The sequence below is a fragment of the Meles meles genome, chromosome 17, assembly GCF_922984935.1.
Source record: "Meles meles chromosome 17, mMelMel3.1 paternal haplotype, whole genome shotgun sequence".
Classification (NCBI taxonomy): Eukaryota; Metazoa; Chordata; class Mammalia; order Carnivora; family Mustelidae; genus Meles; species Meles meles.
Window position 1 is genome coordinate 15991228 of NC_060082.1, and position 15727 is coordinate 16006954.

General features: G+C 39.6%; 1 protein-coding gene across 2 annotated transcripts in view; it reads right to left on the reverse strand.

Moving 5' to 3' along the window:
• Nucleotides 1-357: 357 nt before the first annotated feature.
• Nucleotides 358-15727, reverse strand: part of KCTD3 (potassium channel tetramerization domain containing 3) — a 53585-nt gene continuing 38215 nt past the window's right edge. Inside the window, exons 13-18 of one of the 2 annotated variants that reach the window (XM_045983055.1) lie at nucleotides 14624-14794; nucleotides 10579-10734; nucleotides 6503-6599; nucleotides 3096-3280; nucleotides 2877-3009; nucleotides 358-2094 (exon numbers count right to left, since the gene is read on the reverse strand). In XM_045983055.1, coding sequence (XP_045839011.1) covers nucleotides 1536-2094; nucleotides 2877-3009; nucleotides 3096-3280; nucleotides 6503-6599; nucleotides 10579-10734; nucleotides 14624-14794 — 1301 coding nt within the window. In that variant the 3' untranslated portion in view covers nucleotides 358-1535. Of the gene's footprint in view, nucleotides 2095-2876; nucleotides 3016-3095; nucleotides 3281-6502; nucleotides 6600-10578; nucleotides 10735-14623; nucleotides 14795-15727 lie in introns of both variants that reach the window. The other variant, XM_045983054.1, reaches the window with a different exon arrangement.

Sequence of the window (15727 nt, forward strand, 5' to 3'; positions counted from 1 at the left end):
TGCTACAGCGAGTTGCCTTTTTATGGGCTTTTACTATGTAATAACCTCCAGCTCCTCCCTCCCCCATGGCCTTTTACTCTTGGAGAAAGCTGGTTAAATACAATTTTTTCACTCATTTTCTTACTCGCCCACCCAGCTTTTACCTGACCATGGGAAGGGGAAAGGCAGCTACGGAGATAATGGCAAATCCTCAGCAATATGGCAATGATGTTGTGCCCGACCCTCCCCCTCAACGGGAACACAAGTCAGCCTCTGAGCCTCTTCCGTTCCCCCTCTGCCCTCCCCGCTTCTTACCGCCGGAAGAAGACCCCAGCCAACCTTGTACGTGTACTTCAAACAGCATAACTACTCCTAAAATAACCGAGAACACATCGTCTTCATCATTTTTATTAGACTTCATTGATAAATAAATACAAGTGTTGTGAAACCACTAGCAATATAGTAAACTTTAAAGAATTTATTTCAATTTCACTCATTATTTCTTGATGGGGGAATATATACATTATTCACCAATAAATGTTTAATGCTTTAAATTTACAATTGCCCTATGTGCAGAAACTTGAAAATTATTCCAAACGAAAAAAAGGTACAAAAAATCTGTCTCATAATTCAAAATGTATTTTAAAACAACTATTTGTATAGCAGCCAAAACCTTTAACCAAAAGTTGAGAACTGCCGTCTTAGAAGCTTAACAAAATGGCGACATTCTGACTTAATTATTTTCATTATTGACAGTGGGAGGAAACACGTGGCCCCTAAATCAGACAAGGCAGACGAAAGACTAGGATGGTTTCCCTTCTGGGCACACAAAGCTCTAGGCTTGATTATTATTTTTTATTCCATCTGTTCAAACACAGACAACTGCTCCAACTTTAAAGAAAGTTTAAATGGACTTTGGGTATTTAATATTGGTGACACTTGCTAAGATTCAAGAACTCCAAATAATGAGAATCAGAAAATGACCCACGATTTAAGAAACTATCTGAAGGGACTGCCTACTACATAGTGTAATCTGGTGGTCAACATCAATAGTGTTTCTGAATTAGGTAATTTTTCACAAACATAGCACCTCATTAAATATCTGGTAAACACGTGGCAATCACAAGAGACTATCCAGAGAGATTTAACGTGATTCCTTTCACAGGACGATGCGAGACAAATCTCAAGCACGACGAGATCAGGAGCGCCATCTGCTGGTCCCTGCGCCCTCAGGGATGCCCAAGTGCAGTGTATCCCCATGTCAGTAGGACTGGGTACTTTGCTTCCAAAATCCAGGGAGTAGCTAAACATTGAAATGGACTCCTGCTTTACAAATGATCTGTAGAATGTACTTGTAAAACTAAAAAACCTTTCCAAAAGGTCCAAAGAGACAGAATTATTTTTACCTCCTCACTCCAGGTAATTGTTAAAAAGATACCAAATGAGTCCGGTTTTAATTTCTTGTGAAGTTTTGGTGTAAAAGCGAATGTACTGAAATCCAGTAAAGTTGTGAACCTTCATCGGAATTAACAAAACAACTTTATTTTGGTGAGTTTTCACAAGCTGTATTCTTGACCTGAAGAATCGCTTTTTTTATGCCGAGGAGATGGCGTGGTCTTCGTAGGAGACGGGGATGCAGTACCGGGGGAGTCCGTTCCTCCGTCAGAAGTACTCGGGGATGAGGCCAGATAGGGAACTTTCTTTCTCCCAAGGAATCCTCCTCCTTCAAATCCCCCTTTCTTCCGTAATTCCACTTTATTTTCATTTTCTTCTTCTGAGGACCTTTTCTTGGGTTCTAGACCTTCAGCTATTTTGTGCACTTCCAATCCACTCTCTGATTCTCGCAAACTCTTCATTTCTGTTCCAGGAGACTTTCTCTCTGACATGTTACACTCCCCTGTTGCCCGCTTTACTTCGGCTTGTATTGGACCCATGTTCCCATTTTCAGGGACACCTCTGTCTACATTTCTGTTCAAATGAACAGTCTGGAAGTCCCTGTAACTGTGGAAGCTCTCAGTCCTCCTTGCTCTTGCTAACAGGGGACTCTCTCTGTAAGGCCTCATGGAACCGTAAGTAGCTGCTTCGTGGATGGTTTCATGGTGCTGGAGCTGAAGGCTGAAAGAGAGTTTTTAAAAATTACAGTTCAGATTTCCGAGATTTTTCAGGGGTATATCTCATTAAACTACCTGAAAAGACATTATTTAAATATATAAAGAATGATGTATCCTTACTTCTATATGTAAAAATTTACTTATTAAGACTCTTTACAGTATGTATTAGTGTTTGCATAGGTGTACGTGTATCAAATTACCAATGAAAATAATACCATATACATATTCAGTCCAGCTGGATTTCTGAATAGCTGAAAAAAGCGAGGTGGGGACCCTTTAAAACTAATGCGGAACTAATATAAATCAGTATTTGGTCCTTAGTTCAAATTATGGAGTTGTTAAAAATGTGCGAGCTGGAAGGTACACTAAGCCCTGTATTAAAAGTACGTAATAACTAAATCCAGGATTAGACAGATGATGTAATCCCTTTAATATGTCCCTGAGGCAACAGGAACAAAGTTCCGCATACTATCCAAGGTGACATGTGGTTTTTCTAATTTCCTTTGAACGAACTCTTGATTGCAAAAAAGGCATCCAAATTGGCAGGAATTCACAAAATAAGTTAAAGGGAAAAAGCATTTTTCTATGAAAAGAATCAGATATGCTTGAGGATGAGAAATTACTAAAGCTTTTTTTTTTTTTTTAAACTGAGTATCAACACGAAGTCTGAATTAAAAACGTGCTTTGAACAACGTGGCTTCCAACAACTACGTGCTTACGGATCTCCCAATCTTCCCCAAAGCAACCAAGTGGACTCGCGGCACAGTGCCCGACCCCCGCCCGCACCTGGAACTGGACTCCCGGAGGCGGCTGTGCTGGAGCACGGAAGTTGCTGGACTGATGTTAGGAGTAGCGCAGCGAGATGTGCTCAGGTCGCACTGATCCAGTAACTTGAGCAGCTCCTCCTCAGTGGGACCACCTGCATCTTGGGAAAACACACCCTCATCACCATCCCTGCCGTCAGAGGCTCGCCCTGCGACGAAGAGCTCTCCATACGGAACCTACCCCTCTCTTCGCTTTTGTTCACCATATCCATGGCGGTGGTCAGGTCCCACATCTGGATGCTGCCGTTCGTGTGGCCCGTGAACAAGTAGCGCCGCGGCCGGGAGCCCATCCTGCTGGAGCCCTCACATTCTCTCACCGTGAACGACGATATTGTTGTGCAGTCAACAGCCTGGATCTCACAGATTCTGCCGAAGACGGGGAACAACTAGCGCTTTGTAAGCCAGATTTTTGAAATCAATTGTTTATGTATGAGGGTCCTCTATATGTAAAACATTAAAAAGTTCAAGGCAAGTTGACAGAAATAAAATTTGAGTGCTGTTTCTTTGAGTATAGAGAAAAGGCTCTTATAAAACAATGTATATGAATAACTGAAATAATGAAATAATTTAAGTCACCCTTAAGAGAAAAACAGAAAGAAAAAAAAAATTAAAAAGAGAAAAACAGAAAGAACCTTAATAGGAATTGCATAATTCTTTAAAAAGACGTTATAGAACTAAAAGGGCAGAAAGAAACAAAGCAACTAGGCATGAAACTAGAGAAGATCCTGAGAGGTCATTTAAGACTTATGTGCAAATTATAAGTCTGAAACCAGAAAAAAAATGTAGAGTTGTATGGAGAGGTCTAAGTAGCACCCTCCATTAGGATAATATTCTTAACTTTTCTGAAGCATTTTTATAACTATTTCATTAATTTTCTTTCATTAAGGGTAAAAGAATCTGAGAATGAACAATTATCCACGTTTAACAAATAGGAAAACCAAGGAATAGTGTTAGCAAATGATGTGTCAAAGTCATATAAGAATTGACTAACTGCACTTAATTGAATTATTTATCCCAGACTACCTCAAAACAGAGGGGCTTATAAGTAAAAAAAAAAAAAAAAAAAAAAAAAGAAAGAAAGAAAGAAACAATTAGTACCAGGCAAATGCAAGGTCAAAAAATAAAGGAGGAAGGGGAAATACAATCCTTATCAATGTAAGAAACAAAAAATAGAATATGAAGCATAGCTGGAGCTTCCTAGCAGGCAGGGCAAAAAGTGGTAAAAGGAGAGGGGTTAATAACTAGATGCCCACATATAGTGATAGAGGCTGTCCTAGTCTCACTCCCAATCTAAGGGAAAAGTTTTCAATATTTCACCAGAGTATAAAGCGTACTATAATTGTTTTTGTAGGTATTATTTTCAGATTAAAAAAAATCTGTCATTTTAAGTACAAGATTCCTTTTTTTGAAGTAAAAAATGGGTGAACTATCAAATGTTTTTTCTGTGTTTATCAAGATAATTACAATTTTTCTTGATATAGTGAATTATATTTAATACCTATAAATTGATATAAAATATTTTATAAATCTAGATTACTGTTTACATTTAAAATAAAGTGAAATGAAACAATATAAACCTATCTGCTTGAAAACAAAGATGATTTTGCTTTTTGTTTTCCCTGTGGGCTAGATTCCTTAGAATTACTTCTTCCTTTAAAACACTGACAAGGTCTGTTCGCTGCCCACTTTCAATAAAACCTTTTTCATTTTGCTTCTCATTCTTAAGAATCTGAGCTATCTTTAAACAAAGCTTTGCTCCACATTAGCTTCATAAAGGGTTGATTTCCTATTCAAGTCTATAAAATAATTTCTGATTATTTTTTTTAAAGATTTTATTTATTTATTTGACAGAGGGAGATCACAAGTAGGCAGAGAGGCAGGCAGAGAGAGAGAGGAGGAAGCAGGCTCCCCGCTGAGCAGAGAGCCCGATGCAGGGCTCGATCCCAGGCCCTGGGATCATGACCTGAGCCGAAAGCAGAGGCTTTAACCCACTGAGCCACCCAGGCGCCGCTCTGATTATTTTTATAAACGTATCTTTTCCTCTGGAATCGTAAATGTAAAAATTATAAAATTTATTTTGTTATACAGATTATAATTGATTCTAACACTCGCTACTGTTTACAGTAACAGAAAAGGGGCACCTGGGTGGCATGGTGGTTGAGCTTACGACCCTTAGTTTAGGCTCTAGTCTGATCTTGGGGTCATGACTGAGCCCCACGTCAGGCTCCACACTCAGTGCAGAGCCTGCTTGGGTTTCTCTCTCCTTCTCCCTCTGCCCCTCCCCCTTCCTGCTTGATCTCTCTCTAAAATAAGTAAATAAATCTTTAAAGTATCAGAAGAGGGGAGACACTAGAATTGAACAAGGATATGAAATACTACATCGTTAGAAGATGTTATGTGGCAGTTTTAATGTTTGGCAACATCTTCACTGAATATGCAGAGGACACAATAAATCACAATGACATAACATTTCTCAAGATAATAATTCAAATTCTAACTATATCACAGGTTTCTAATACATTTTCTTTAAAAAAACAAGGTGACAAAAAGATAGTTTAGTACATAAAAATCATTCTCTGGAATCAATTCATTTAACAACCGCTGAGGACTACATGCAATGAACTTTGATGGAAGAAAATATATCTCCAAGAGATTATTCTTTAAAATATCAGAGACCATATGCTGAAGAGTAAGAATATCCGTAGCATTTGTTAACATTTATATGAAAATCTGTAAACTTCTTAATGACCACTAACGGGAATTCTATGTTTTTCGCTTGTCTGGCATGCAAAAAAAATCTTGGGTTTTTATTTTTATTTACTTATTTAAGATGTTATTTATTTATTTGACAGAGAGAGACACAGCGAGAGAGGGGACACAAGCAGATGGAGTGGGAGAGGAAGAAGCAAGCTTTCCACCAAGCAGGAAGCCTGATACGGGGCTTGATCCCAAGATCCTGGGATCATGACCTCAGCTGAAAGCAGATGCTTAACGACGGAGCCACCCAGGCACCCAAATCTTAGGTTTTTAAAGAAGAGAAATGTACAGCAGCTCAATCTGTGTGAAGCTACATGTAATAATTTAAAAGAAGTAAAATTTCACTCCAATGGAAAAGGAAGGGGAAACTAACTTCCATTGTGCATCTGTTAGTGCCAGGGACCACATAAGATATTTCATGTTTTTAACTCATTTTCTCTTATAATATCTTGCAAGGTAGGTGAACCTTCTTTTATAAAGAAACTGGGGGGGCTCAGAGAAACAAAGCAACAAGTTGAATTTTCATAGCTAGTAAGAGCAAGTGCCAAAAATCAGAATTTAGTCCAACTCTCTGCCATCAAATTCATGACTCCTTGCTCTATAGCTTGTCCTTCGCTATCCACAGCATGCTTGAAAATCTAAATAAATGCTAGAGGATAAGGACTAAATACTATCTTTATTTTAAGCTAAAATGATCACAAGATTGACTAGATTTCTTTTTTCAATAATTTGTTTCTGACAGCACTCTTTCATCAATATGCCAAATTATTCAACAGGTTTTTTAACACAAAGTGACTTCTGAATATAAACACCTCTACAATCAAGTTTTACCTTTTCCCAGTCGATGAGAGTCTTACGAACAGTTTGTTGGTGATGGGAACAACTTTCTGGATAAACACCTGTTGATCATCTCGCTCTCCGAAAGGCCCTGGGTTAGGAAACAGACAATGCCAAAACAAGTTAACTGAAATTTCGTTGGTTTCGCTGAACAAAAGGAACGTGAATATCAATACCAAAGAGGAAAAGAAAGTTTTCCATGCCTATCACTATATGGCATTGTGTATTTCATGTCCAAGTCAGACAAGAATGAAGGGCTTTGGCAAGTACTCCACCTTGCATTAAATCTTTCTTAAAGAAATACATAATATTTCAAGTTATATTTTATGCACTACGGCCATTAAAGCTGAAGGCATTAATTTGCATAAGACTATACCTCAAAAGTATTAGAATGAGACTGTTAAAATATAGGCTCTACATGTTTTATCTTTGAGAATGTGCTCAGTTTCTTATAACCCCAGAAAAAGGATATATAAGTAAAATTATGTATTACAGATTTTACCTTTTTTTTAAAATTTTTATTTATTTATTTGATAGAGATCACAAGTAGTCAAGAGAGGCAGGCGGGGGGCGGGGGGGGGGGGGGGGAGGCAGGCTCCCTGCTGAGCAGAGAGCCAGATGCGGGGCTGATCCCAGGATTCTGGGATCATGACCTGAGCCCAAGGCAGAGGCTTTAACCCGCTGAGCCACCCAGGTGCCCTGGATTTTACTCTTTTTTTTTGCAAAGCCGCATGCAAACTCTTAGAGAATAAAGTGCAACTTCATTAAACAGAATTTAATTAATAAAAAAAACCAATTTAATTAATCAGAAGCCCGCTGCATCCTGCAAGGTTTTCCATCTGAAAAAAAGGATTCAATTATTTTCATTTGATTATACTTGGCAAGGCAGGTGAATAGCTCATATATTTTAGAAAGATTCTGAACAATATAAAAAAAAGTATTTCAGGTAAAACTTAAACATAAAATTCTAATAATTCTCGTTTTCACACTCACTCGCTAAAATAATACCAACTCGTTATTCACAAAAAGTATGTGATGTATGATACAATTTTACCTTATGTGAATCATACGTAATTAACAAATGGAACATGTTTATTAGCGAGCAAGTACCTACACTATGCATACTGTGTGCCACAGTAAATGCTTCCCAAGTAACTCATTTTAGTCATCTTAACAACCACATAAGGGATACACTATTATTATCTTCATTTTACAGATGAGAAAAGTAAGGCATCAAGAGATCAGGGAACCAAAGACCTCACAGGTCGTGCCTAACGGAACTGGAGTTCACACCCAAGACGTCTGGCTCACTAGGCTGTGCAGGTGCACAGCGACTGGACAGTCTTCTGAAGTCTGATTCTACTGGAGGAAATGACAGTCCTCATTCAACAACCCATAACCGAAGTCAAAATAGCAATGAATAAAATGACCAGGAACGAGGGTTCTGGGACTGTATCTTCTCTCCCTTCAACCTTTACCTTCATGGGAGATTCTCACTTAACTTTTCGTACCTCAGTGATCCACAACCCCCCAACCCCGAACTTCAAGTTTCTCCACTCCTCTCCCCAAGCTGGCTCCTTCGAAACGCAAAATGCTCTCAGGTGTCTATCTTCAATGGTGAAGAAGGAGCAGGGAATCGGAAAGACTCCTCAGAATCTTCTGAACTTCTGCCTCTGAACTTCTTGCCTTCTAAGTCACTCCGTTCTTTGTTTCACGGCGGCCTCCGATACTGATCACTCAGCTGCCCACTGCCGTCCAGATCGCACCCACAGGAGCCTCTGAAGCTGGACTTTTTACTCTGTTCCACTAACCTGAATGTCTAGCTCTTAAAATATTTTCTTTTTTTTTTTTTTTTTTTTTATATTTTTTATTTATTTGACAGAGAGAAATCACAACTAGGCAGAGAGGCAGGCAGAGAGAGAGGAGGAAGCAGGCTCCCTGCGGAGCAGAGAGCCCGATGTGGGGCTCGATCCCAGGACCCCGAGATCATGACCTGAGCCGAAGGCAGAGGCTTTAACCCACTGAGCCACCCAGGTGCCCCTTAAAATATTTTCTTAAAGAACTATAAAGGGTGGGGGGGAATCTCTCTTCCCTCTTTCAAATATTTCACAAGGCTACTGTCACTTACAGGGCTGTTTATTCACATTCTACATGTTCTCCCTGACCCGACATTCCATGATTGAACCCTGCCCTTCCACCCAGTCTCATGCCCTACAATTCTTACCCACGTACCAGCAACTATAGTGACCTGGACATTTTCTAAACTTGCCAGGTTCTCTGGGCCTCTATCCCTCTAGCATGCTGTTTTCTCTGCCAGTAATGTCCCGATCCAGTAACATTCTATACCTTCATGTCTCAGTTCAAAGTTTTAGTTCAAACATTAAGACCTCGTCGGTTTCCATCAATGTTAAGTGGCAATAATCTACCTCATAAAATTGTCAGGGAGATTAACTGAGATGGTAGGGGGCAACACCTAGCATGGAGACTAGCACTATCTCCCCTGGGTGCCTCGCCCCATGTAACTGTTCGCTTTTTATCCCCACTGGTCACTACACTGCAACTTGAGGTTCACTGCATTTCTTTTCTTTTTTTTTTTTTTTTAAGATTTCTAATTCTTGGAGCAAAGGCACTCAATATAATTGTTGATGCGGTTAACTTAACCCTGCACAATGTTGTATGTCAATTATAGCTCAATAAATCAGGAAAAAAAATACATTGCTGAGATAAAATTAACTTCCAGTGCTGAGATCACAAAGAAAACTGGGTCACAGAGCAATTAGTTCAAATCACCAAAACTGAGTGTTTCTTTGAAAAAAACACTAAGACTGTGGTAGTACAATTCCCATAAGCACCTTGTATTTTTTCCAAAGATAACTATTTTGAGGGGCCCCTGGGTGGCTCAGTGGGTTAAGCCTCTGCCTTCAGCTCAGGTCATGATCTCAGGGTCCTGGGATCGAGCCCCACATCGGGCTCTCTGCTCGGCGGGAAGCCTGCTTCCCTCTCTCTCTCTGTGTCAAATAAATAAATAAAATCTTAAAAAAAAAAAAAAAAAAGATAACTACCTTGAAATCTTTTACCCGGAAAGCATATTCTGGATGGACATATATTTAAATGTTTCACATAAAAAAATCTGGCAAAAGACCTCTCACGTACTCCCTATTTTCCATCAGTGCTACAATTTCTGCTTATTTAAAAAATGACCAGAAAGGCACAGGAATCAGTGAGCAGGTCCTATGGAACTATTAAAAGTACGTGAGACACAATGTATACACAGTAGAGATTCTTCCAAAAGGGCCCTCGGGAAAAATGATCATTCGTCTCTGTGAAGACTGTGTGTGTGTATGTGTATGCGCGCGCGTGTGTGTGTGAGAGAGAGAGAGAAAGTCCACATCTGCACGTGTCATACGGTGTCCTGACAGCGAAGTCACACCAACTTCATATTCTTTTGCTGAAGAGAAAGGGGGGAGGGAAAAGAGAGAGTGTATGTGTGAGAGAGAGAGAGAGAGAGAGAAAATTCACGTGTCATATGGTGTCGTGATGGACAAGTCACACCAACTTCATAGACTTTTGGCTGAAATCAGAGCGTATCCGCTGAGATGCGCTATTATCATCTCCGAAAAGCCACTGCAATGCCATCGGGACAACTGCTAGCATGTAACACAGCCAGCCCTTTGCCAGCTTCAAAATTTTATTTTCAGATTATTAGCAATGAAAGGAAAAAAAAGCTTCAGGTGTCAAATGTGCACGGCTATCCTGACTTTTATTTATTTATTTTTTCCCTATCCTGGCTTTTAATTACAACCTAAAGTGGTCAGCATTTGGAGATACTATTTTAATAAGGAAATGATAAACAGATGAAAACTCTGCTCTCAACTTTTTAAACAAAAAAAAGACTATAATTTGTGAATTTATAGAACTAAGAAACGCATTGAATTTCTTTTAAATGAGTTTCAAAACTGAAGTGAAAAATTTCTATTTGAAACTCAGTTTTAGGTTTCTACTACAGTTAACATACTACTTCTTCATTGCCCACAAAGTACTTGAAAATGCCCCCAAATTATCTAACCCACCTATGTCATTTCCAGAGGAATAGCTTCCGTGACTTTCCGTCTCCTCCAGAGACAGTATCTTGAATGATGCTAACGGAGTAGAACCTGGCTGAGTAGAGATCATGCCTCTGAAGCGTGTTACCGTCCACGTCCGGACATGATTATTATCGGCACACACTAGGAAAGATTATAAAAGCATCAACAAAATCACTTTTATAAACAAATTTTAACTTTTTAAACTATAACCTTGGATAGATCACAGCATATTTTGAATGGCCGATGACATATTTATCCTAGAGTTATGTTTAATCTGTACCCAGCCAACAAAATTGAAAGAACTGAATACAGTTTATCTTGTTACAAATCTAAGGAATGTGAGTAAATCCATGGGTCCTTATAAAAGTAGCCTGTTGAGTATAAATGTAAAAAAGGTGTACGCAAGACAAAAGATGCTGAATGTTATTCTGTTCTGTGGCTAAACTACATAGTAAATGAGTTGTGCAGTTTATTTTTTTCAACCACTGAAACTGCTTCTGTTAAATATTAAACAACCTAGATCAGGAGTTCCTGAAAATTTACGGCCACAAATTACACTTGTCGAAAAGCTTGTATCGCCCACTCATAGCTATATTAAGGAAATTAAAATAAAGAAGTACTTTTATATAAAATGAGAGGCTGCATTTAAGAAACATACTCCAACTAGCTTTTTTTTTCATGTAAATAATATTAAGTGGATATATAGAGATATCTAACAAGTACCTGACCTCTATTGTTTTTTGATATAAATACTCCTTTAGAAAATATAAACCAGCAACTGACATTAATGTAAAAAAAAAAAAAAATACTTTTGTGGCATGCCTTATTAAAAAAAGTGCTATAAAAAAAATCGGGCGCCTGGGTGGCCCAGTGGGTTAAGCCACTGCCTTCGGCTCAGGTCATGATCTCAGGGTCCTGGGATCGAGTCCCGCATCGGGCTCTCTGCTCGGCAACGAGCCTGCTTCTCTCTCTCTCTCTGCCTCTCTGTCTGCTTGTGATCTCTCTCTGTCAAATAAATAAATAAAATCTTTAAAAAAATAAATAAATAAAAATTAAAAAATAAATAAATAAATGTGCTTTTGCGGCATTCCTTTTTAATGGAAAAGTGCAATTTATTTGGATTCCAGAGAATGTGCTATTGTTAGCAATGAGCTATGACTTCACCAGTAAAACCAGGAAGTATCCAAACTTTCATATATACACAGCTTTCCTACTGGGTAAATCACCACAGTTGCAAATTTGAAATAAAACTTTATAAATTTAATTTTAACAAATAGCAATAAAAATTCAAAGTATCAGTGTTATTTATGTAACAAAATTCTCATGTCTCAGGATACTGGTTTCTGGTGAAAAAGGAGACATTTAGTTCTAGGCTGTTTAATCAACTTCATGGAAAATGATTTCCTGATTTCACTCTTACCAGGGTTCAGAAAAATACCTTAAAAAAAAAAAATAAGAAAATACCTTAAACACTTAAAGTGATTCAATAGTTAATTATGGCTATTGTGTTAAAATTAATCATTTAAGTTTCTATTTAAGACATGAAAACTAACACTATCAGAAAAAGAATGTCGTTACATACATGTTGGTATCCACCAGGTGGCAGAATAATGTAACTGAGTTAACATAAAATACTCTAGATTTTTAGCTCAACTGGACATTTTTCTTGACAAATTTATTTAAATTTCAAACCTACAAGCAATATTTGATGTTAAAATGCAGACTGCACTGTGTAGTTCTCTGGAACCTCATCCTGCAGGAGCCTCATCACCAGCAAACAACAGCACTTATGAGTCTAAGTATGGTCATTTGAACATCACAATAACCTTGGCAAAACAGCCTTATTTTCTCACAGGATCTAACTACCTCATTTTACGTAACATTTATTCAGCATCTTTTATGTGTCAAGAAGTATGGGTAAGTGTTGAGAACAGAGTCAAAGAGCTTCTGCTACTGTAAGACTGACATTCTAGCAGAGGGAGACAGACGAGAAATAAGCAAACAAAACAACGATTCAGTGATAAGTCTATGAAGAAAACAAATCGAGATGATGACAGCAAAAGCGACCTGGGGAGACGTCTGGCTAAGTGGGACCGGGTGGCCTCACTGAGGAGGTACTGGAAATGGACCTGAATGACAAGAAGGCAGCCAAACAAATACCGAGGGGTGAAACATTTCAAATAAAAAGAAGTGCAGGGGCGCCTGGGTGACTCAGTGGGTTATAGCTTCTGCCTTTGGCTTGGGTCATGATCCCGGGGTCCTGGGATCGAGCCCTGTGTCGGGCTCTCTGCTCAGCGGGAACCTGCTTCCCCCTCTCTCTCTGCCTGCCTCTCTGCCTACTTGTGATCTCTGTCTGTCAAATAAGTAAATAAAATCTTTTAAAAAAGAAGTGCAAAAGTTCTGAAGCATTTTTAACAAATCAAAAAGCCAAAGGGTTAGTTAGGGTGTTGTGAGCAATGAGGAAAGTGACATGAAGGGCAGAGAGAAAAAGAGGCTTGGAAAGAAGACAGGACCCGTAACAGGAAAAACCCTATTAGTTTATTTATCCTGCACTCAATAGGAAGCCATTGGGAATCAGCATGGTTTACATTTTTAAAAGATATTTCTGGCTCTACGTACCATAAAGAACATGAACCACAGAGAGACAAGAGAGAAACAGACAAAAAAAAAAAAAAAAAAAAAAAAACACTTGAGCTCAGTGATCTGGGGGAGAAATGATAAAAGCTACCAGGCTGGCAGCAATGGACACCGAGTGATCAGATCCATGACATACGTTGAAGGGAAGCTACAAGGACTTAGTGACAGATTACACATTTGTGGGGGAGTGAGAAAGGGAAGAACCAAGAGCGGTTCCTAGGTCTTCAGCTTCAGGAAATGAGCACTGGTGATACTGTGTACTGAGATGGCTTCTGAGAGAAACAGCGCAAGTACTGTTTATCCAGGTTAATTCTGACATGTCTATCCAACCAGAGACAGACACTAGATATGCAAGTTTGGAACTCTGAATGGTCACGGGTGGAGAAAAAGTCTGGGGGTCACTGGCACACAGACGATAACACTCAAGTCACCAAGAACAGTACAGACAAGGAAGAATGGAGACTCGAGGAAGAGCTCTGAGGCAACCCAACACTTAGCAACTGGGCAAAAGAGGAGGAACCAACAAGAGCGTGACAAAGACTCTTCAGAGAGGCAGGTGAGTTGCTTTAAGAAACCGTAGAGAGGAGATGGACTGTTTGGGGTGAGGGGGGCATAATTATACTCAAAACCACTTGACTTTATACTCGACCAATTAAATATCAATAAAAACACACCTACCACCCATCCACCCACCCATCCATCCTTGGACAAGGTATTTCAGCCCCATGAGTGTTTACTTAGACTGCAGATTAGTCAAAGATGCATCACCTTTTAATATGACGTAGTCTTCAAATAAACAATAAACTTGATAGATGAAAATGATGCTTATAAAAAGTTTAAGTTAGGCAGGAACTGATCTACAAAAGATTTAATGTAAAAGCAAACTCTACTGATACACCTGACTCAAAAGAAAATTAAAGCCTTTTAGAAATTTCATATACAGTGAGCCTCATCAATGGAATTTTACTGTGTGATCATCATACTGTGAGTGTCACACTCATTAAGCTTAAAAATCTGTATCATCTAAGTCCCTAATTAGTATCTACATTTAAAAAAAAAACCTAATGACTAAGGAACAACAAACGCAAGAAAATGTAATTTTCCTCAAATAATCTCCCAGGAGAACAAAATATTAGAATAGAGAGTAAGTAAAAGATATGATCAACGCTTTACTAGATTTATGTATACTACAATCAGGCAAAATTAAAAACAAATTTTCTTTAAAAAGACAACCATAACATTTCTTCAGTTATTAAACTTTTCTACCATTTCTTTTAATATGTTTTTCTCACATAAACCAGTGTTTTTCTTCTTCTTTCCATTCGTGGAGTCTAGAAAACTACACACAGGCGACAAGGTTTTAGGGGGACAGAGCTCCTCACCAGGACTTTACCTGACACCAGATGCTTCTCGGACAGCATGATTTTTGTAACAGGACTTCGGTGAACGGTGAAAGTCTGAAAGAGCTGCGGGCCCGAGCCCACCGTCTCCGGGTGCTGCACGATCACCCGCACCGCTCCGGAGCTCGTACCATAGGCAATCTCAATCCAGTTCCCAGAGACACCTGCACGAGGGCAGAAGTTGAAAGGGGGCACATCAGATGACAACAGAAAGCTGCCCTGGGAGAGAAGCGACAAGAGCTGGATTCGGTGCTTTCGCGAGCCCCAAATCCAGGCCGGCATGGACGCCGTATTAAGATCGTTATTTCCCTCGCCAAGTCCTTTCCCAGCCCTGCCTCCCGGATAGACGCGTGCAGCCCTCCCCGTGCTGCCCGTTAGGGTCTCTCGCAGTCACTCGGACACCCGCTCCTCTGCTGCCACGTCTGTCTCCGCTCGTCACTGACAGGGACTCCATCACAACCATCTTTTTGTTGGTATCCCCTTACGGAGTGCCTGAGACATGGCAGGTCCTCAACGAATGTTTAAAGAATTAGTAAATCTGACACGCTAAGTATTTCCTAACAGTATTTCTAAAGCAATATTCCATTACCACTTCTAGCCTGGAATAACCATGCGTTTTACTTTCACTTTTGTCACATTATTGATTCTTTCTTGAATACTCACGTAGATACTATTTAAGAGACTCGAAACACTTAGCTCTGAAGCAAAGACACCCATGACGTTGCTTACATCATACTTACCTTCGGTGTGCCTTCTAACGACGCACGGCTCACTGTCAAGCTCACCTGTGTGTGTGCGTGTTTGTTTGTTTGTTTTTAATATTTTATTTATTTATTTGACAGAGAGAGATCACAAGTAGGCAGAGAGGCAGGCAGAGAGAGAGGGAGAAACGGACTCCCCACTGAGCAGAGAGCCCGATGCGGGGCTCGATCCCAGGACCCTGAGATCACGACTTGAGCCGAAGGCAGCGGCTTAATCCACTGAGCCACCCAGGCGCCCCGTGCGTGTTTGTTTTTAAGACGAGTGTCCGGACTCCAGTACATATTTAAGGATAGAATGGAGTTCAGTGACCACTATACTTAGGAGGTTCACAGAAA